At 39.2% G+C, this 23,906-nt stretch overlaps 1 protein-coding gene across 3 annotated transcripts in view; it reads left to right on the plus strand.

Moving 5' to 3' along the window:
• grid1a (glutamate receptor, ionotropic, delta 1a) overlaps positions 1 to 23,700 on the plus strand; it is a 305,904-nt gene extending 282,204 nt beyond the window's left edge. Inside the window, exons 9-17 of one of the 3 annotated variants that reach the window (XM_085369739.1) lie at positions 554 to 655; positions 2,113 to 2,310; positions 3,404 to 3,734; positions 5,892 to 6,030; positions 13,647 to 13,842; positions 16,955 to 17,121; positions 18,415 to 18,655; positions 22,383 to 22,524; positions 23,263 to 23,675. In XM_085369739.1, coding sequence (XP_085225865.1) covers positions 554 to 655; positions 2,113 to 2,310; positions 3,404 to 3,734; positions 5,892 to 6,030; positions 13,647 to 13,842; positions 16,955 to 17,121; positions 18,415 to 18,655; positions 22,383 to 22,524; positions 23,263 to 23,675 — 1,929 coding nt within the window. Of the gene's footprint in view, positions 1 to 553; positions 656 to 2,112; positions 2,311 to 3,403; positions 3,739 to 5,891; positions 6,031 to 13,646; positions 13,843 to 16,954; positions 17,122 to 18,414; positions 18,656 to 22,382; positions 22,525 to 23,262 lie in introns of all 3 variants that reach the window. The other 2 variants (XM_085369740.1, XM_085369742.1) reach the window with 2 other exon arrangements.
• Positions 23,701 to 23,906: the final 206 nt, after the last annotated feature.

The following is a 23,906-nucleotide window of genomic DNA, read 5'->3' on the forward strand; positions in this document are numbered from 1 at the left end:
CTTGAGAATTCTTGTCCAGCTAGCAGCACTGATTAAGAATTTAACAAACACTAGACTCACAGACGTGAGGTGTGGCTCAAAAAGTTGATAGCGTGGAATGAGAGTTTTAAAGTCAAGCGATATCTTAGACTCGAGACGCAAACTAAAAAGTGATGGGTTTGAAATTCTGTTTATCTGTTTTGTTTTTATTCTCAAATTTTCCACATGATGAGCACAAAGTGCATAAAATATCCCCATCGTATTCATTTTGCTTGCATCTTCATTCTTATTGCCACTTTCTTTGTGTGTGTGTGCCAATACATTTGTAGTTGAAAACATAGGAATTTAATATCAAACCAGTTTACATATTAATGTAGGCATTTGGCGACTGAGTTATGATTATCATTGCAGGGAAACAACACTATACTTCAATACAAACACTTCAGCTCTCATGCTTGGTTTTTATTCTGTTCTACCTGTAATAAATATATTACAGAGCTGTTCTTTAGAGGCTTGCTACCTGATAAGTTCTTATTTTTTCCTCATCTGTCTTATTTCTCTTTCTCCTTATTAGCTGGCAACCTGGGACTCCACTCGTGGTTTGAATGGTAGCCTAAAGGAGAATCGGATAGAAAGTGGTATGCATGGAGTAACACTCAAGATTGTAACATTACTGGTAAGTTGTGGGAGTACAGCGAATCTATTAACACTTGAACTGCGTAGGCAAATATCTGAGAAAGAAACACCAAAATATAAGCAAACACATTTGTTAGTTTTTTCTTTTTACCCACAAATTAAGCATCAGTGTTTCTGTAGCACATACACTAGCACAGTTTTGCTGCATTTTTTTCAGATATTCATACATTAACCCTACATGTTTTTGACATTACCTGGGGTTTACATCATAAAGTTTGCTGTTGATAATTAACTGCAATTTGTGTGGCTTTTATTCTATTTTTGCAATAAATATTTTCTTTTCCAGGTTAGATCAAATGTCTCGTGTGCACAGCATGAAGCAAAAACTTTATTTACATGATACACAACACTGCATATTTCTTTAAAGCTTGAATTTCAACATAAACTAAATACAACAGAACAAACAGATTAGTGAAACTTGATCCCTCGGCTAGTAAAGTCATGTTTTTAAGCTGAACCTTTTAACCGAACCTCTGCTATCACGTGCGGCAGTTTGCTAAACATTCAGCATAATATACAGAAAGGGGTACAATGAATATTTTTTTACTCAAAGTATTTATTTCAGTCATTATAATCATTATGAGAGAGGACACTGCACATTTTCTCTGTTTCAAAGTGAAATATTAAGTCGTGCTCTCTGTCTTGTCCTGAGAATGTAGCACAGCAGAAGCCTGCTAAGCATCAGTCCTACGCTGCAGCGGCTTTTCTTAGACCGCTTGTCATATTCTAGTAGCAAAGTCTCTAACCTTGTCCTCCCCCTCAGTCTCCATTTTTCCTCTTTTTCACACATGATTTACCTGCAGCTTATTCATTCACATGAGTTCAGCTAAGCTCTTTCCTGGCAGTGTCACTTAATCAAGTCATTTGCCCCAGCCCACTTAACCACCAGCACCACAACCACCCCTCATTACCTGTCCCCCTCCTGTTTTTCTCAGCTCGCCTTAGTCCACCTTCACCCATTTAATTCTGCCCTGACACTTTCAACCCATAAAGAAGAACCAGGAGTCGGTGCAATAAATTCAGATTAGCAATTTCCACATTGATGACCCATAGCATTTGTCATGGCGCCATGTGTTACGGGTCAACAGTTGCTAAGGAAACTATTTTATTAAGATTAAAGCAGATCACCCAAAAGCTCTTCATAAAGGTGTCACCCTGCTGTTCTTAAGATGACTGACTGTGTCCTCGCTTCAGTTGCCAATCTGGCCCTTAGGGGATTTTGGTGCATTTTGATAAATGACATTCCTGTCATTAAGCACACACACACACACACACACACACACACACACACACACACATACTCTAGTCTTTTCAAAGTTTAAGTCTAAATCCATGGCCGTGGAGATAAAATTCACACTTTTCTCAAGATTATGCTAACATTAGTAGCAGATTACCTAAAAGCTCATTTACTATATGACACAATATTGTTTCAAACAGGAAGAACCTTTTGTGATGGTGGCAGAAAATATTCTGGGCCAACCCAAGAGATACAAGGGTTTCTCCATCGACGTGCTAGATGCCCTCGCTAAGATCCTGGGCTTCAAGTATGATATCTACCAAGTTGGAGATGGGAAGTATGGCTCAGCACTCCCTAATGGATCCTGGAATGGCATGATTGGAGAGCTCATTGGCAAGGTTAGTGGGTTTTACTTTTTATCTCACTCAATCAATGTCCAGATTTCAGTCCAAATAATTTTTTCTGGGAGTCATGCCATTTTTATTTTGCTCTGAAATAGAAACCTAATAATGAGGCTTAGTAATAAAAAAAAGAAAAAGAAAGAGAGAAAGAAAGAATCAAACAAACTTTTTTTTTTGTAGTCGGTGTCATCCCAGTTTGATTGAATGGGTCTGAATACTGCTGTTGGAATGGATCCCTGACAAATACTGTTATGATTCATAATAATAATGGATTCAATTTAATAAAGGCAGAAGTGTATATATATTGCGCACTGTACATAGTGTCTTTATAAACTTAGAGTCTTGTATTCGGTATATGACAGCATGATACACGTTATTACTTAATTCAACTGTTTATCTGAGTGAGCTGTGTGACTTGTTAAATGCAGAAGGAACATTTTCAATGCTACAATAACACACAATAACCATACAGACTATTCAGCAATGTAGCAGGTTAGTTATGATGGACGTTTCATGTCATCATTACAAAAGATTCTGGTTTTTCTTCTGCTGAGGGCACGAATTGGCAGAGAGAAATTGTCTAAGTGAGGACTTGAGTTGAGATGATAGCAAATTCCTGTCTCTTTTTTTTCCTGAAGATCCATTTTTAAATTGAAAATGTGGACTGAAAGAGGTTCTTGAGGTTTATCAGTGTTATTGTGAAGAATGAAAAGATGGCACATAACAAATATCCTTCCAATTCAGCCCCTCCATTTGGAGCAGTGTCACAGAAACACCACGCTAATGGTTTGTCTAGAGAATAAGACGCAAGGTTTTCACACTGTCAGAAAGGATAATTCCTGTGTCAGTGTACATATTAGATTCAAGCTTGGAGGCCTTTTATATACACAGGCAAATGATTTTACAGACACACAAGCCAATCTAATCTCCTAAGTGTTGAGAAAAGATTCACTAATTAATGCAGGTCAAGTTAACTAGATTTGTTTCTGATACCTAACAACATATGACAGTGTAATTATCTCCTCTGTTGATTTAAAATAGAATGTTAGAAAGTTACTGAAAATGGAAACGTATTGTTCTTTGTTCACAGCGTGCTGACTTGGCAGTATCAGCAATCACCATCACGCCAGAGCGTGAGAGCGTGGTTGATTTCAGCAAACGCTACCTGGATTACTCAGTGGGAATTTTGATGCACAAGTCAGAAGAAAAGATCAACATTTTTTCTTTACTCGCACCATTTGATCTGGCAGTCTGGGCATGCATAGCTGCAGCCATCCCTGTGGTGGGCATCATGATCTTCCTGCTCAGGCGCATCCAGGCAGTGCGCTGCCAGAACAATACAGCCGGTCATCCACCACCTACCGTTTCCACTTCGCTTCAGAGTGCTATCTGGATTGTCTACGGTGCTTTTGTGCAACAAGGTGGGTAATAGAGTTTGTGTTAGTCAATGACAACATCCAAAAACAGCAATTGCACATCCTGAACAGTATTTGTCATAACAAAGAGTCAAGGCATTGCAGGTTTTTGTTCCATAGTGACTGTATGAAAACCTGTCTGTATTTAGCCTTCAGTGGCATATCAGTGAAACCCACCAGTCAGACAGTTTTGAATGTGAAACCTGACATGAAATAGAACAAGTCACGAAAAACAATTAAAATGCTTTAAGGGATTAATGACAAAAGAGCACAATGAAAAAGTCAAATCAAGTGAAGAACATATGTTAATGTCTACGGTCTGTGTAGAGAAAATGCTGATTCAGTAGTGAGTCAGTCTGGGGCACAGCGCCCACCTTAGCATTTTCTAAAGGTGCCCTTGACAAAGAGAGCATCCCATCTTTAGATCTGGTGGAGATCCAGGTATGTCCGCTGTGGATAAATGACTACTTCAGCAACTGATGTTAAAGCCTCAGCTGCATCTGTCAAAGTCTGGCACACTGCCCGTGAGCCTTTTTTAACCCAACACCCACTATATTTCAAGATAAGCTAAATTCCTCTCCTTTTTTCTGCCTCTCCCTCATTTCTGGCTCATGTTCCAACGTTGCCACTTTTTGTTTGAGTCAAGTGGATTGCATTTTTTTCTTGGGGATGACGTAGGTCACTTTGATACGGATCTGACTGCTGATGCATAGTGTGCCATTGTCAGAGTGCATAAACTTGGCAATCATATCCCCCCACTGATTTTATAATGATATGCCAACACTTGGCTGGTTTTTGTTGTATGTTCGGTGCACAATGGACTATCTACGCCCAGACATGCTGACTTTTATCACTGCCTTTTTCAAGCAGGGACTACACTTCTTTTGTTCCAAAAGGAGGTCAGACCAAGGTAGAAAATTATCTGAAACTGTCTAGGAGAACAAATTAAACTAACACAATTTCCTTATGAATAAAGGGTTTAATCAATTTGTTTCTAAGATGAAAGAGACTGTACCACAGTGGACCATTGCAGTGGGGTAAAATCCAGTAAAGTTTCCAGAGCCACATTTCACATTCAGTGACCTCAACAAATCAAAGCTGTATGTAATAAAAATGACTGATGCCGCAGTGCTATGCATCTGACAAGGCCCCAGATTTTTTGGGCTTTTTTTCTTCCTTTTCCGAGATGTCATAAGGGTGCAGTTGTGTTGATGGTGACACTTTTAGACAAATATGTTTTCATTACATTTCATATTCCTGAATCATTCAGATGGCATTTCTGTGGCTTTACACTTCAAAATTAGAATTTGTGCTGACATTTTTCTCATGCAGCTCAAAAGCTGTTTCAGGACTGTTTTGCAGAGAATGTGTTGGTATGACAGAAGAAATACTGATGATACCAAAGCTAATGTGATGAACCAGTCTCTTAACCTCAAGGAAAACAAGGAAAAGCCAGGATTAAAGATGTGGGTGAAAAAAGAAGGATGAATTTTAATGAGTAGCGTGTTCTTTGGGAAAATTAAAAAAAAAAACAGTAGCATTTCAGGGTAGATGGTTTTGAATACACAAAGCTCTCGGGAAAGTAAATTATTAAATCTTACAGTAATTATACAGAATCACCATGCAGACAGCTTCTCTGGTGTTTTATGCAAATATTAGCACAATTTTTGAGTACATTGCTTTAGAAAATAAAAAAAATATCTTAAAATCATATTGGTAAAAAAAAATAGAGTCATTACATAAGGTATTATCATATGGCTCTCTTATAACATAATCACAGTGATTGCTTTGTAAAGCAGAATCTATATATTTCAGCAGTATTATAATGTACTATAATGGGTTGCATTTTTTGATTTTTATCAGCAACATGTTTGAAAAACCTGAAACATTTTATGGGTTTGGTTTGGTTTTTTCACTACGTCTTGTTTTATTTGTGATACAGAAAAACAACCACAAATATTCTTTGAAATGAAACTCAATGTCACAAGCAATTTGAGTACAGTACATCACTTTGAAAATTAAATTGGCCAATTTTTGTAATTGAGGAAAGAATGACCTGATAAATCAATCATGGCAGTAGTGATTATTTGAAACCAAACCTGGTGCAAGGCAAAGACTTATTTTGTAGTTTTTAACTCTGTGCTTCTGTCTGTACCACAACAGGAAGTGACTCCATCCTGGGATCAGTGGCTCTCCGTATCGTCATGGGCAGCTGGTGGCTTTTCACCCTTATCGTGTGTTCGTCCTACACAGCAAACCTGGCAGCCTACCTCACTGTTTCACGAATGGACAACGCAGTTCGGTAAAAAAATAAACTTAAAAAAAAAGAGAGATAGATAGATAGATAGATAGATAGTAAAGAAATGATGCTAATCAAAACTAGAGAGCACATAGTTGTATTCGGTATCTGTCTCTTCTTGGTAAAAAGCCCAGCACATGCATTAGCCACAATGCAGTCTGTGAAAATTGGGTGTATTATGCTAGTAGCAGCTAAAGTGGCCTTGAGCTGCTAGCCTCAATTAGGGAACAAGGAGCAGGGACCAGAGTTCTGATAAGCTCAGGCTTTCTTACTTCACACCAATGGTCTTCAGCCCCAATTGAGCTGACTCAAGGGACATTACTAGAAGCATAACAGAGCCATGAATGGCTTCAAGCTATCTTTTTCTTATCCACATGCTTATGCTAATAAGCATCTGCGTGCTTCAATCTTAAATGCATGTCTTTGCCTATGTGTTATTTATTTGATTTATCTAAAGAGAAGCTTAATTCAAATCACATGTGGATTTTTTTTTATATATAAATATAATATGGGGTGATTTCTTGAGGCATTAAACATTCTACAGTATTTTAATTACAGGGACATGTGCGGCTGAGTTTTAAGAATAATCTGTGTGCATGTCAGTCTACACAGTGCTTCGGTGATTTCTGACCCACTGCCTAACAAATACCCTGTCTTCAGCCAAAATTTTATTTGTCAGTGAATCCAATTTGGTCTGCTGTCTCTCCCCAAAGAATGAGCAGAGAGGCATTTGATTGCATTGGGTCCATCTTCTGTTGAACAAATAGCCACATGTGGACATATGAGTAGACGAGTCGAATGCTAAGCAGTACACAGCTCTCCTGTGAAGAGATTTTGTTTGCAGGTGTGTGTGTGTGTGTGTGTGTGTGTGTGTGTGTGTGTGCTTCAGTTTAGAGGGACATTAATCTTTGTTGCAGTTTAACAGAACCACACTGCAAATGATGGCACTTAAGAATTAAATTGAAGAAGAAAGTACACTGTGACCAGTTTTAAATTGGAAAAAAAAACCTCATGACGTCTGCTGTTTTCGATTCACCTTTGTGCTAATCTAAATTGACTATACTATCATCCATCCATCCATCCATCCATTCGCTTCCGCTTATCCTTTTCAGGGTCGCGGGGGGCGCTGGAGCCTATCCCAGCTGTCATAGGGCGAGAGGCAGGGTACACCCTGGACAGGTCGCCAGTCTGTCGCAGGGCTAACACATAGGGACAGACAACCATTCGCACTCACATTCACTCGCACATTCACACCTAGTGGCAATTTGGATTATCCAATTAACCTATCCCCACAAGTTGCATGTCTTTGGACGGTGGGAGGAAGCCGGAGTACCCGGAGAGAACCCACGCAAACACGGGGAGAACATGCAAACTCCACACAGAAAGTCCCCGGCCTGATGGTGGAATTGAACTCAGGACCTTCTTGCTGTGCGGCAACAGTGCTAACCACCGTGCCACCGTGCTGCCTACTATACTACTACTACTATACTATCAGTCAAGATAATAATAATAATAAGGGATTGCATTTATATAGCGCTTTTCGGGGCCCTCAAAGCGCTTTACGATTCCACTATTCATTCACTCTCACATTCACACACTGGTGGAGGCGAGCTACAGTTGTAGCCACAGCTGCCCTGGGGCAGACTGACAGAAGCCCCCTCTGGCCGTCACCAGTAGGCGGCAGGTGAAGTGTTTTGCCCAAGCACACAACGACCGAGACTGTCCGAGCCGGGGCTCGAACCGGCAACCTTCCGGTTACAAGACGAACTGCCAACTCTTTGAGCCACGATCGACCCGCCCAAGCCAAAGTACTGTATGGACTGGATGCATGCTGCATATGTGTAAAAACTAAGATAAGATAAGATAAGATAGAACTTTATTAATCCCTCGGGTGGGTTCCTCTGGGAAATTCGATTTCCAAAAAAGCACAGCACCGACAGAAGTTACAGAGTTATACACACACACATATATATAAATACAGAGACAATATAAATAAAATATACGAAGGGGATAAATAGAATAAATAGGAATAAAAATAAAAATACAAGTGAATTGCACATTTCAAGTATTGAGTCTATTGCACCGTTGACTATTTACAAAAGTATTGCACAAAAGGTATTGTACAGTGAGGTGAAGAGGCACTACAGCTTAGTTGTTCCCCCCTCCTTTGTCCTCCTGTTTCCCCTCCCTCTCCCCTCCAGAGAGGAGTTAAACAGTCTGATGGCGTGTGGGACAAAGGAGTTTTTAAGTCTGTTAGTTCTTGTCTTTGGGAGAAGCAACCTGTCACTGAACAGACTCTTCTGGTTGTTAATGGCCGTGTGCAGAGGATGCCTGGCATTGTCCATAATGTCCATCAGTTTCTTTAATGTCCTTTTCTCTGCCACTGTCACCAGAGTGTCCAGCTTCATGCCGACCACAGAGCTAGCCCTCCTGATCAGTTTCTCCAGCCTGGATGAGTCCTTCTTTGCTGTGCTGCTCCCCCAGCACACCACAGCATAGAAAAGTACTCCAGCAACCACCGACTGGTAAAACATCCTCAGGAGCTTCCTGCAGATGTTAAAAGACCTCAGCCTCCTGAGGAAGTACAGTCGGCTTTGGGCTTTTTTATACAGGTGCTCTGTGTTGCATGACCAGTCCAGTTTATTGTCCACCCACAGCCCGAGGTACTTGTACTTGTTGACCACCTCCACCTCCTCCCCCTCTATCTGAACCGGCAGTGGACCTGCTCTAGACCTCCCGAAGTCCACAACCAGTTCCTTAGTCTTTGAGGTGTTGAGTTGCAGGTGGTTTGTGTGACTCCATGCGACAAAGTTCCTCACCAGACTTCTGTACTCCTCTTCCTGATCATCCCAGATACACCCCATGATGGCTGTGTCGTCTGCAAACTTCTGAATGTGGCATAATTCAGAGTTGTAGCAGAAGTCAGAGGTGTACAGGGTGAAGAGAAGAGGGGACAGCACAGTTCCCTAAAAAGATTTTGATGATTACAGCCTGAGATATAGTTTTTTATCAAGCACTGGAAATGGTAATCTTGTATGGAGAAAATATAATTTCTGAAAACTACAGTTTCGCACAGTTTGGCAACACAAAGTAGCAAAACTATCAGTTTATTACACTAAATTAGCCACTTTTTAAAAATTAAATTCAAAACAATTTACTGCACTTCTCCCTTTTTCGACCTGTAAGTGTTTTAAATATGTATTTGACAATATGAATAAGTGGCTGTTTGTGACCCAGTTCCATTAACAAATTTGATCTTTTTTGGCCTGATAAACATTTGCAATAGCTGCTTACTGAGATGCAGAGGAAGAACTCAGTCTGTGTGTCATTTTCACAGATGGTATAGAAAATGTACAATGGCTCTTTAGGACAATCTCTTTTTCTCATTGATCTGGAAAAAATACAGTAGAGTGGCTTGGGAAAGAAAAGCGGTGTGTATTGTGTGGTGCAATTTTTTTTCTAGTATCAAGGAGACATCACTCCTGTGCAGGGAAAAGGTTTGGAATTCAGTTCTTTCAGACGCACGTTGTAAACTCAGTTTTGTGAAAAGCTGTGGAAGAGTGTTGGAAAGAGGAACGTTAATACCTTCATTTAAAGTCCTATTATTTTGGTCAGTGTAGGAACAGCTGGGTCATTACTGTCCATACAGGAATAATCCGAGAGGACTGTGAATTAGAGCAATGCTAAGCACATGCACCGTACCCTGAAAATCCCAACATTCCTCTTTTTTGGCAACATTGTGTAATGTGTACTAATACTCCGACGTACCTGACAGAACAGGGCTGCATATCTCCAAATGTACACAACTGAAATGTGTCCCTGCTTTGTGTTTGTCACAATGGCATTGGTAGCTTGTCCTCCAACATAAAACCAATATCCTAGCCTTGGAGTCAATGTGACTTGAATTTTATAAATCAGATGGAGTGAGGTTCAGTCCACCTTCCTTCATCTGAAAAACATTAAAGCTCAAGCTGTTGCTTTGATTCTTGGAAAAATCTGTTTTCTTTCACAAACAGGTTATGGATCTTGCCATACAGCCCAAAAAACTAGCAGCTCGGGCATTTGCTGTCAGTGAGGTTGCATTACCCTGGATTTAGGTAATGCTGTGAATGTCCACATGGAAATGATCAGAGGAAATGACATTTAGAAAATTTCCAATAAGAGCAACGCTAAGCACACATGCATGTTTGCATTTGTCTCTCTCTGAGTGTGGGTGTGTGCATGATACATGAGTGTGGTGTAACAGGAGCAATAACTTAATCTTAAGTGAACATTTGCATTTTTAAACACTACACAACTCGTTCCTCTTTGTTTACAGTGTGTCAAAATAAGCCTTTACTACGCCTGGGGACAAAGAGGTGATTTTTTTCACCCCCTGCTGTGATTTAAACCCTAATCTTATGTTCTTATCTTGAATTAGTTTGAGAGAGCAAAAGAAAAAGTGAGAGATTAGTTTAATAACTTGTGTCCCTTCAGATACCTTGTAGATTAATACTAATTAGATCAAGTTTTTTGGCTAAATTCTCTTGATTTTTATATTGTTTCAGTTTTCACTGCTTTGGCCAGTTACAGATATGTAAAACTAACAAATCTATGCATGCATGTGTGGGGGAAAAGGAATGAAAGGAAAAGGTCTGTGTAATGTACTTCAGCCATTATATTTATTGAACAGAGGGTTCACCTTTCTGCAGTTATTACAAAAATCTAAGTGATGCAGTGCTTTGAAGAAAAGGTGAACCAGAAAAAGTACTTAAAATGGGCCACGATTCTTAGTACATGTATATCATATACATATTATTAATTATTTCACCTTCTTCCATTGGTTTTTCTGTGGTATCTTAAATCTGCACCTTCATAACACACTATAGGTCACAGTGTTTATGTAGTTATGAAACTAAGATGTTAGACAAAAATCGGAATATTTAACCCAGTGAATTAAAGCTCGTAGTTTAATGTGACAGCAGAAGTTAGAGACCATGAAATATCTAATAGGTCGTTTGTTTTGCTCTCACTTGCTGTTTTCCCCTTTCCACAACCACTTCCACACCATATACGTCTCCAATTTAAATGGTTGAATTAGTCCTGCAGTATCAGCTCCAGATAAGCTATTGAATTCTCCGACTTCTCAGAGAATTGGAAAAAAGACGGTTAAAGCAAGGGAAAAAAACATGAACAGATTTCCTTAACTTTTGTTTTTTGTAGTTATTATGAGACTTTAACAAGATATTATAACAATCTAATTTATATTAATGTTTTGTAATAATTAATAACAATGTTTTATTGCCACAACAAGTCGTGAATAATGTGCTGTCTGACTCGTGGTGCTGTAGAGCACCCCGCTGTTGGACAAATTATGCAGTGTCAACATGACATGGTTAAAGGGTGTTTGTTCCATCTCTTCTTTAGTTTCTTATAGTCATATCAAATAGCCATCACCCCTGTCAGGTATTAATAATTGAGTTGACATATCAGCTGAATACCAATAAAGAAAATTGGCGATATGAAAACATTTTTTACATTGCATTGGCAATTGGCAAATATTTAGCTTTTTAAGTTTCAGAATTAGTCCATCTTAAAATGAAAGCTGCAAGTGGCTTTTTTCTTATTTCCTACAATCTTGAGGCAGAAACTTCTAGATCCAATAAAAAGTAGAATGCAATTTGGAGCAGGTTCTACTGGGGATTAATGACCAGCCATTGAGATGAACCCCATAATCATTCATGAATGCAGTACCCCCAAACTGATCATCATTACTGTGAATCACACTGGACTCATTGTGCTGGCAATGCTGGAGAAAGTTGTGGTATCGCACTACAGGTGTAGCTAATTTAGTTGATAAAGGGCATGATGATTAGTGATTTGCTCCAATGTGCATTAAAAAGGAAGGCAGCAGTTTTAGGTCTACTGATTTGTTGGAGTGCATTAGGGGCAAGTTAAATCTTGAATTTTAAATAGAGGGAAAAGAGAGTCCTTCTGTAAAGGACAGAAGCCAAGAGACTTATGTGGCATAATGAATGAAAGGGGAAAAGAGTGCTGATATCAGCTTGAATTAGTGTTTGCCACATTTTTTTTGATTTTGCTCTACCGGGTTGCAAACACAGGAATGCTTATATCCTATTTATATAGCAATATAATAGTTAATATCTAGATTAGCAATAAAGGGACATCTAATAAATTGGAATTGTCTGTGTCACTGTTATTGTGGATAATTATAACAATACAACATTAACAAAATAATGGAATCTTGTATCTGGTTTATCATCTGATAGTAATGAAATATGAATTTGTTGTGACACATGGACAAGTGTAATTTAATAGTTTTAATGTTAAGCATTTGTTCATGCATGTTTCTTGAATTAATACCAGAAGTATTTCCTACATCGGGGATTTCTTTCATCATGCATGTGTGGAGAAATAGTGGAGCATGATTTTACAAGCTAACATACAGTTAGTTGTAGCAACTTTGCTGGCTGCAAACCTTAAGCCCATCTATGTTATTTATCATCATAACACACTTTATGTGAGTAGTTTATGACAGAAAAGGTATCCTTTGAAAACTAAACATTTTACCACAAGCATAGCCATCATAAAATAAAGTACAGCCCCTTTTAAGGTTTCATCTTTTTCTGTATCGGGACATGCAACAAATAATCTGGTCCTAGGCATGTCTTCAAATTAGTTACATGTAACTTCAGATGAAATACAAAACATGACAAATAAACGATGTCATTATTTATCTAAAAAATTAAGCCACGATTCAGAAGCAGTGTGTGAAAAACTTAAGCGCACCTTAAGAGGGCAATTAGCAGCCAATTGCTGCTAATGAAATACACTTGATTAGTTGAGCCTCACAAGTGTGGCCACCTCTATGGAGCAGAAAAAAAAAGTTTTATAGAAGTTTTGGCAGTTTGCTGCTTGGGAGCTTTCAGCTATTGTGATGCTGTTTCCATCAAAACCAATCATTTGTGAAAGTTTATTCACAAGAGGAAAACATTCAAGACAGTTGCCACTCTTTCCAGGACTGGATATCACAAGTGTAGCGCAAATCTACAACAAAATTGATTTAAAAAAAAAAAAAAACAGAACGACAATGCATAATGCTTCCTCCAAAACCATTACTTAAAGTTAAGGCTAGTAAAAGTCGTGTTGCAAGCTACTGAATCATGTGATGTAGTGATGCATTTTGGCCTAATTTTTGTTAAATAAATAAATTGCGTTGATCAAAACAGCCCTGATCCATCGAGACACGGAGTCCACTAGACTCCTGAAGGTGTGCTGTAGTATCTGCAGCCAAGATGTTAGCAGCACATTCTTTCTATCAGTTGAGACTTGAGATCCATGAATCTGACTTCTTTGTCCAGCACATTCCACAGATGCTCGACTGGATTGAGAGCTGAGTAATCCAAGTCAGTATCTCAAACACTTTGCTGGGGTTTTATAGATATCCCCTATAGATATCCAATATTTTTGCTTTTTATCTGTTGGTAAATAAAACCTCATGTTAACGTTAAGTAACATTAATGCTAATGTTATAATGTTTCAATTATCATGACAGTTACTGTATGTTTTCTTCTTTTATCTTTAAACAAAGCAAGTAATTCACTCATGTGACCATGCAGATCATTCCAGGACCTGTCCAAGCAGGTGGACCTAGTTTATGGGACGGTGAGAGACTCGGCTGTGTACGAGTATTTTAGGGCAAAAGGCACCAACCCTCTGGAGCAGGACAGCACATATGCTGAGCTGTGGAAAGTCATCAACAAAAACAATGGCTTTGAGAACTCTGTATCCAGCCCTTCAGAGGGTATCAAGAAGGTGAGTATTTATTTTTATCTTCATGAACAAAATGTTCAATTTCAAGGGGGAAAGAGCATTTTGTCTCTAAGAAAAAAAAGATGTTCTGTAAAAGTTTGCTTTACACAGGACGATGTTTTAACAATGCCTTAGCAATCTAACAGTTCATTTCAGGTCACCCTCAAAAAGGAAATGTATGCACAGCAAAATATTGACAAGAAGCAGGCATTGAAGGGGGATTTGTCTAGCCGCAAAAGAATAAATGAATTAATTAAAAACATCTGTAATGTCTTCAGCTCAATAAGGGATTGTCTTGCAATTCACTGCATTTTTTATCTCACACCACCGTGTAGGAACAAGCTGAGAATTAGTTAAAACAAATGCATGTCTGACTAACAGAAGCATGGAGGTAAAAAGTGATTCTTTTAATCTAACAAATTGCAAAGTTTTTCTAATTGTTCCCACAAACTGCCTGTGTGGCTAAATGAATAGTTTGTGCATTTTGTCATCTCGTTCTTTAACCCAGACACTAGACAATAATAATTAGATAATTTACAGTGGGGTCTGACATGTGCACTTGACACAAAACAGCTTTATTATTTGAGCTGATAATTGGATCGAGTGTAATCAGGCCAGGCAATGCAAGGATGCGTACATCACAGGAAAACTAGTCTCCATTTAATTTGATGAGAGAAAGCAATTTTAGTCTGTTACTGATTTACTGCATTGCTCTTCATTCTTAAACAAAATACTGCAGTTTTTATATATGTGTACATATATAAATATTAGGGGTGCAACGATATTCGTATCGATATTGAACCGTTCGATACAGTGCTTTCGGTTCGGTACGCATATGTATCAAACAATACAACATTTGTAATTTATTTTATCAATTTTCCTTCTGACGATGCTGTCTGTGTTGAGCGCTCAGTGAATCTGTGTTCGACTACTCCGCCTAGGCTGCACTGTCGAGCGCAGATCCACTGAGCGCTCAACACAGACAGCATAGTCAGAAGGAAGAGCGCAGGGCAAGCTAGCAAGACAGAAGTTAAGCTCTCCTTGCAACAGGCAAATTGAACGTCATTCAGATCTGGCGTTTGGAATTATTTTGGTTTTCATGTGACGTATGACCCTGAAGGTAAGCGAGTCATGGACTAAAGTAAAACAGTATGTTGGATGTGCCATGCAATGCTCAATTACATTGGTGTGAACTAGTGTGTTAGCGCAGTTAGCTCGTTAACATGTTGGCCGTCTAGCCCCATGCACGGAGTGATCGGAGGTAGCTCGTTAATGGAGATTTGCCGTGTTGTGGCGTTAAGGTCATTTCAACGAGATTAACCTGAAAGCACTAGCGGGAACACAACGAATATGACTGCACATTTACGCCGACATCATCCTAGTGCAAAGACAAGTGGAAGCAGACAAAAAAAAGCAAGCATGCTACTAACTTTAGCCGAGTCATTTAGACCGCTGTTAGCACATGATTCTCCTTATGCTGCTGAGAATATAGCCCAGAAGAAGCGGATAGTATAGCTTTTATTTTGGAAAGAGACATTTCTCTGTAATAAACTCTCTTTTCCAAAGATGAGTGATTCCTCAATCAGATACAGGGCTTGCAATATCGCTAGCCCGACGTCCCGGTGCTAGAGATTTTTTTCAGTCGGGCTACCAAAATCTATCTCTTCCCTGCCCGTCGGGCTATTGTAGGAAAAATATATGTCAATGCTTTTGCATTCTTTCAGAAATGTAGCTGGGTAATTATGTCATTGGCATCGGTGAGCCACTGTCAATATGTGACATATTGAAATCGCGTTTGAATTTGCGCTTGTTTTTTTGCTTTCACTTTGCAATCGTGCGAACTGTGTATAGAGAGCGACAGCACTGATCTGTGAGTGATGATAATTTGTGCACCAATTCCTCTGACATCGTCTTATTAATCGTTAGCTTACTATGCAAACATGACAAGTGAAATCTCCCGCAGCAAGCTTAAACATGTGAGAGGTTGATCGCGCAGAGAATCGCTGAGCTTATGTGAGTGAGTGTGTAAAAGCATTTTAGTTCTGCTGAGCCAAATAAGACAGGTCAGGGTGAAGAAGTGACAGCCAAAGAAAAGCTTACCACAAAACGGAGAAGTTATGACAAATCAGACTATAAGGCAAAAAGAAAGTGCAGCTTTATGGTTTCATGGACAAAAGAATTTCTGTGGCTGCGATATGATGAGCTAAATAACCAGGGCTGCACATAAGTGGTCCGCAGGTGCGCATTCGCTGTCAAAATAAAAAACACGCACAAGGGTTAGGGTTAAATTTAAAAACTGTACTTTTGAGTTAAAATATATATTTATAATTTTAATAAATGACAAATTAAAAAGGCATGAACATTTTTTTGTATCGAAAAAATATCGAACCGTGACACCAAAGTATCGAACCGAACCGAACCGTGAATTTTGTGTATCGTTGCACCCCTAATAAATATATAACCATAGTTTGATTGGAATGTGTGTATGCATAACCCAGTGGCTCTTTGTGTTGTTCATCTTAATTTATTACAGGGACAGTCTTTCTCTGGAAGATGTAGGATGTAGGACACCACAGGAGGCAAAAGTCAGGACTGTGTACAAAACAATGAATACATAAATAAAAATCCATACAGATTCAGCTGTGGCTCTTCTACATTTTCTACACAGTGATTTTCAAACTCCAGCTTATGATTGGGTGTCTCAAAATGTGTTATTAGGTGAAGATTGCAAATCCAGAAAAAAAGAATAAGGAATATTTGTTTTTTTCATAATGTTTTCAGTGTTTAGTGTGAGTGGGCAAATGTGCGGTAATTTCTATGCAAATATTTAGCTCCAGTGTGCAGACTGCTCATTGCTTTGTCTGAGTAAAATATCCTCCCGTGCGCTTCTCTAGTAAAATAGTCTACTCTTAACCTTAAAAGAAGCGTAATGCAAATTGCATTTACACTGTATCTAATCAGTTTTTGTTTGTTTATACAAAGCATTCTCGATCGCTGATGATTAAAGAAAATGTTTTTAAAAGTCATTTAAGATTTCTCCACTAAGCAGTTAAGCATGTCTTTATGTAATTACCACGTGCGTCTCTTTTTGTGTTTGTGATGGAAACTTTTGCAGGCAAAGCGAGAGTCATATGCCTTTCTGTGGGACATGGCAGTGGTAGAGTATGCTGCCCTGACAGACGATGACTGCACGTTAACTATAGCAGGAAACAGCATGAGCACCAGAGGCTATGGCATGGCCCTGCAGCACGGCAGTCCTTACAGAGACATTTTCTCACAGAAGTATGTATACGATGCATTTTTACAGCAGAGAAGCCAATGATGCAATAATGCTGTAACATCTAACGTGTTCAGTACCTTAAAACTTCATTTTTATTGGTCTGGGCATCAGTTCTTTTGGTTATGGTAGAGGTTTATTTATAATATACTCATCTTCATTTAAGGGATTATTCTAAATAGATGATCAAACTAATTGTGCATATTTCTTACGTGGACAACTATGGCAAGTGTAGCAGAGCAAGGTTGAATTGCAAAGTTGGTCTCTATACTGTTGGCCTCTATCTGAAGCATATTTTTACTATTTGTCTGTTGCATTTGGCTCAAGGACAGACAAGTAATTTCACGTCTTAAAATTTGAAAGCAGGGCAGGAAACTTTCTCCCCAGGAATAAAAACGCTCCCGACTTCCATGGCACTCTCTGTTTGTCAATGAAAATTAATATTTAATTAGATGTGAAAACATGAACTCTCGACAAGCACCAACTCAAAAAGAAAGACTGATTAATCTGCCACAAACACTGCTTCAGTGAAAGATGGGAATATTTGAACATAGGGTGAGGCTGAGACACTTCATGAGTATAAAAGTATATAAATAACTCTGGCAGTATATCTGCTTATGCCTTTTTGCAATGAATGAATGTGTAGGCTTCTGCAAAATGCATAAATGTCAGTCACTGTTGAACAGTTTGAGCAATGACTGTGCAAAAAGTTAACTGTTCCAGTGGGACACCCTAACTGCTTCGCCTGTGTTTGTGATCAGCCATCATCATTCTCCCCAGCATACATCTATTCCTTACCCTGTAATTTGTGCACTAACTAATGGGCCAACTCTCGTATTTGATCATCTTTGTTTCTGTGCTTATACGGTTTGATATGATACTGATTACTCCTAAGCTCTGATTTTCTTTGGTTCATTTTTATAGAACCGAACTTTTGATTCTTGATTACAATCAGTGTCACATCTTGCGCTCTGTAAACTAAGAACTGCAGTGTTTAATAGCTTTACCCTCTATGGGATTTTAATGATTTTAATGAGGTTACAATGAAATGCTAATACATGCAATACATTAACCATGTTTTGTTTTATGTTTTATGTTATTTACTCTCATTTCGTGAGCTACACAATTATTGTTACATGATAATATTGTGGTGAAAATTCTCTGCTCTTCTGCCTTTATCATTCTGTTACCTAGGACTTAATCAGAATCAGTGTTAGCAAAGGATTTGTCTTGTGGTTATTACATGAAGATTTCCACCTACTGTGTTGAAAGAACTACTTAGTCTTTTCTCTGAGCAGGATTTTGGAGCTTCAAGAAAAGGGGGATCTTGACATCTTGAAGCAGAAGTGGTGGCCAAAGAAAGGTCGTTGTGACCTGCAGAGCCACACAGAAGCCCAGCCAGAGGGACGGGCGCTGCGTCTCCACAGCTTTGCCGGCGTCTTCTGCATCCTTGCCGCAGGGTTGCTACTGGCCCTCCTAGTAGCTGCACTGGAGACGTGGTGGAACAGCAACCACTGCCGACGAGAGCAGCCCAAAGAGGTGACCACTGACAACTCGTCGGGCCAGGGCCCAGGCCCGGGCCTTCTAACCCAGAACCTGGCCATGGTGGCCACCACGGGTCCCCCTGCCCCACCAAGGCCCCGGTCGAGACCCAGACCCCCGGGCCCCCCGGTCCTGCCCAGAGATGCCACTGCCACACTCTACTTTATGGATCCAGCAGGCGCTGACACCAGCCCCGATTTAGTAGAGCTGCAGTACACCCAGTTATAATAGGTGTGCCCCTGATGATAGTCCAGACATCATGTGATCAATCTACTCATTCCTTCTCATGTTGGGAGAGAGGTTGGGGTGCTTTGTAAGGGACTTCTCTGAGGCTTCTCTCTCATGCTGACACAAAGAATCCTTAATTGCCAAAAAAAATTAAAAATCCGTCACTGGTGCTCACATGAGAGACCCGCAGTGAAAAGATAACATCCAAATTTAATACCACATACTGAAATTGTACTTCTGAGTCGATAAGTGCTTCAGTTGTACAATAGCTCTCTTTAGCTAATCCATTCAAGTCTTAATGCTTTAGAGCTCAGACTTTATCTTGCTGCTGTCGACTGGGCAGCCCCTCTGCATGAGGCGTCCAGACAACTAAGGCTTGACATGGATCCCTAAACTAAAGTGTGAGCAAATGCAGATAGTAAAGAATCTGAGCCTTGACCTGCCTGTTTGACTTGACAGTCCAACAATACTGGATGAGAATACCCATTTAAGACCCAGTCCTGCCCTGGAAAACACACAGTAAATCAAACTCCATCCAAGCTGCTTTTTGGTGCATATGAGAGTTTGAGTTACTGCTGATGATTTCTATTTCACAGTCTTTGTGTGTACAGCAGTAGCTGCTCTCTTAATAACCACATATTGCTGTCATGTGAGATTCATTACACAAACATCGCTGCCATTATTTAAAAAGACAAGATGTGCTAACTCTAATCATGGTTGTGTGCTTTATTGCTGTTGATATGTTGGAAAGATGTTTCCACCCAAAATCTTTTGACTGTAAAACACACACGCTCTGTAGTCTTGAAATGTGACTGTGTGGAAATTTAAGGCAGAAAGAAAGAAGCACATAAAGATGCTGGGCAGCATATCCGATGTATAGGGAGCAGTAAATAAAGAATTGTAGCAGTTCAAGGAGATTTCTAGAGGCTTGTATTTCCTACTCCAATTGCGCATGCAAATGCAACAGTTTACAACTCATTCAAAATCTGTTACATGTATGCAGGTAACAGTGAGGTGGGAAAGGTGCAGACAAATTATTTTAATAAATTTACTATTCTGTAACACAGTTTAAACTGAAACAAACAGGAAGACAAATTAAAGAAACAAGAACTGTTGACAATAATAAAAAGTAAAATGTACTCTCACAACTGGTACAGTCCAGGAAAACAAACAAACAAACCAAAAAAAAGGCCATAAAATGAGCTAGCATTTTATGACAGTAGAGTATGATATCATGAACACAGGATTGGCTACAGCAGTAATGAACAGCAGGACGCAAAGAACAAAATCTTATCTATAGGACCCAAACTGCTTCTTAAGATAAGTGACAGCATGTCTCACAGCTCCCTTCTAGACTGCGAAAAGCATGTAGTTTTTCTTGGTTTCACATGGATTCAATGATGGCAGGTTTTCATGGCAGAACAAAAAAGTAACTAATAAGTACCCAAATGGTGAAGTAGTTGATCCAAACCAAACACAGTGAGGATTTTTGTGTTTGCTCTTCACAAATATTAGTTTTGCCGTTTTTAGAACATAATTGGATTGTCTTTCGAGTTTTAAAGTCTTTCCAAGATTTAACATTATGTCAAGTTGTATAATTCACTTAAACTTTCTGGTATTTGTTAGATTAAACTACTAAAACAAATATGTTTACTTTGAGATGTGGTTAAAAAAATCCGCTCAGCAGTCATGAAATCAAGCTGACCACTGCACAAACTTTAATTGCCTTTCATGCCTACAGGGAGTGATTAAAATTCAAAAGACTTGGGTGGACTATTACTTTATATTCTAAATTGTTTTAAGCAGTGCTCTGTGGCCCCATGACAGCATTAGAATACAATATGTGGGCATTATGACAGCCATTTAAAGCAAAACTCTGCTGCAAGCCTGAACACACCGGCCAATTAGTTTGACATTATGGAAATACACTTAATTGCTTAGTTGTCAATAATTACAGAAACGTGATGGCACAACAATTTTCCTTTAAAAATGAAAAATTCCTTTCTTTTAGAACACAGGTTAGCTACAGAAAAAACAGCGAGTCTTGGCTTACTCTCATTTCTGCTCATATGTGCAAAATCACATTTGGATTCATCAAACATTTGCACCAGGTACTGTGCATATGTCAGTGAATCAGGGTCAGTCTAAAGCCACAGGATCGTGCTCACTACATGCACTCTGCATACTGCCGCACACCAGTTTCTTCATGTAGGGAAGCATAGTTAACATCGAGGTGAACAATGGAGAATGGGATGTAGTTGTTTTAAGAAAAAGCGTCACCGCTAAGGCAAAAGTCTAATAACAATTAAATACTGAATTAATACATGAAATTCAAAAAATCTTCTAGCCATGCAGTTTTCAATACTAAATTACTGACCAAATAGATCAAATAAGTCTTGTTTATTTCAGTCACACGATGCCAAATTATATTCTTTAACATCATCTTGGATATGGCATCTATATTAAAAAGAATCTGGTCTGTACTACAAAGCAAGTTTAGAGGTTTAGCAACATAACAGAGGTTTTAACCTGGGTTTTTATTGTTATAAAGGCCATTTACTTCTTACTTGGCAACTTACGTAGCACACCTAACCTGCTGAATAACAGGTTATATTCATAATAAGTTCACCACCTACTCATCAATCACTTCTCTAAAAAATAGTGTGTCCATTCCTGGGAAAGTTGGACCTCAGTGTGCAGGCAGTAAAAAAAACCCAAGTTTAGTAATTTCTGGTTTTATATAAAACTTGCATAGCAACACTTACGCTTTTGAGCTGTTTTTTGTTATATAATTTTTTTTACTTGCTCTTAGACCCTTTAATGACAGGGGGGCTGTAGCTTCAAATAATACTTTACTTACCGTTTTATTCACATAAAAAAAAAAACCCTGAAATAATAGAATATGCAGTTGTAGTTATATGTTTGTCAGGCTTTTCTCAACCCTTGTCTTAATAATAGAGGTGTGAGCCTGATAAGTTTATTAATTTACACAGTCGGCATCTATGTCACATTTTTCCAGTCTGACAAAAATGTTTTGAGCACACAAATATCCATACAGCTCTGCTATCGCACACACAAACACACCCTGCTGCTTACAGCAGCTGCGCTCATTTAAGCCAGAATTATATGTTTAACCACTTTGTATTTTTCTAAAATTGTAGTTTGATTGCCATAAAAATAATACTAAAAATGATAATAATTATTATTATCATAAAATTGTTATTACAGTGTTGCCTTACGATACAAAATTAAAAACAAGATCAATTATAAAAACACAATTTATGCATTTCTCCTGCAGGTAGACCTGTTTATGTTTCTAATTACCAACACTGACACCTGTCTCATCTAACTTTCAGAAAATATATCAATAAGAGTATTTCCACAAATTGTCAAACTATTCCTTTTATTAGCCAAGTAGTAATTTATTACAATTATATGTCAATGTCCGGATTCACGGGGATCATTTTGGTTATGTATCGTTGTCTATGGTCTCCAGCAGGTGACTAAGGATTACGCTCTGCAAAGGGTTTCTGGATCATTGACATATAATGACATAACAAGCTCCTTACCAGAAGGGAGGCGGGACATTTGGACTGACAGAGAGACAGACTGGGAGGAGGCCGTGACTCTTGACACAGGTCAGGAGAGGCCTGACACACTGTACTGGATGGTCATTGGCTGTGACAGGGCGAAAGGGCGGGGCATGGGGCCCGACAGGGGTAGATTGTAGTTGCTTCATCCGTCATATCACCCCCATGGTCTCTCCTGCTATTTGCCTGTCTAGTTTTGTCTGTCATCAGTCTGCCTCAACTTAAATGGGTGCATGATTATAGAATAACATTCAAAAGCAAGCATGAAAACCTTTTTTAGAAAATGTGTGTCTGATAAACAGTTATGTGCTTATTTGGCTTCTCTCTCCCCAGTCCCATATGTATGTTCCCCCTCTAAAAAAAAGGAATATTTGAAAAGATTCTTCAAAGTAATGTGGCTTACTTCAATTAACTGACATTACCTAATTCGTCTCCATTTACACTTTAGTGTCTCACATAGTCTGTGCATCCATTAGAGCCTGTCTTGTTAACAGCTGATTTTTTTGAAGATTGAAGATTACTAACTATAAAGCTTATGATGAAAGGACTATTATAACCTGTCTTTCTCTGTCTTCTTTCACTCTCTATTCTCTTCTCATTTCTTCTTTTAATCTTTTAACCCCTTTTCACTTGACATTCATTTTCACTTGTTTTTTTTATCACACTCCTCTTTGATTACATTCATGCTCTCCATTCCATTAAAACCTCTCTCCACTGTCTTTTCTACTGCCTTCTTTTATTCTATGCACGCTCTTTGGCTCTGCCTTCCTTTCAATCTATTTTTAGGACAAAGAAGTGAACCTGGAACAGGTCCACCAACGTTTGAACAGCCTCCTGGACGAGGACTTAGCCCACAAGCAGCTGCCAGGTCAGTCTATAGAGATCTCTGCCCTGGACATTGGCAGCATGCAACCCAGCCAGTCTCTGGAGGCTTTGTCTGTTCGGGATTACCCATCCCATCGCGGACCACCGCCACTCTCTGTGACCACCTTCCTCCAGGAGGGTCATGGGGCAGGAAGGACACTGGGCGCGTCCGCTGGCAGGACCTTGCCCCTGCCTCTGAGCAGTGCCACCATGCCCTCTATTCGCTGCAAACACAGGGCACCCAACGGAGGGCTCTTCCGGCAGAGCCCAGTCAAGACACCCATGCCAATGTCCTACCAACCAGTGCCAGGAGGACCCATCCCAGAAGCCAGTGAGGCCAGCCACGGGACATCCATTTAAGCAAGCCGAACATTCACAGACACTCGAGCTCAAACAGAATAGCGAAGAGCTAAACAGAGTGCCGGCCGTGTGACGAGCTATAAATAAAATGCTAAAAAAAGGATTTTTACTACCAATGAGACAACACACGAAAAGACACAAAGACTTTAATGTACATATTTGTAAGTACAAAGCGAGAGAAGCAACATTAAAAAGTGTATTTTGAA

This window comes from Diplotaxodon limnothrissa, linkage group LG13, assembly GCF_057381915.1.
Source record: "Diplotaxodon limnothrissa isolate DT_005_m linkage group LG13, D_limnothrissa_male_GT1.1, whole genome shotgun sequence".
Classification (NCBI taxonomy): domain Eukaryota; kingdom Metazoa; phylum Chordata; class Actinopteri; order Cichliformes; family Cichlidae; genus Diplotaxodon; species Diplotaxodon limnothrissa.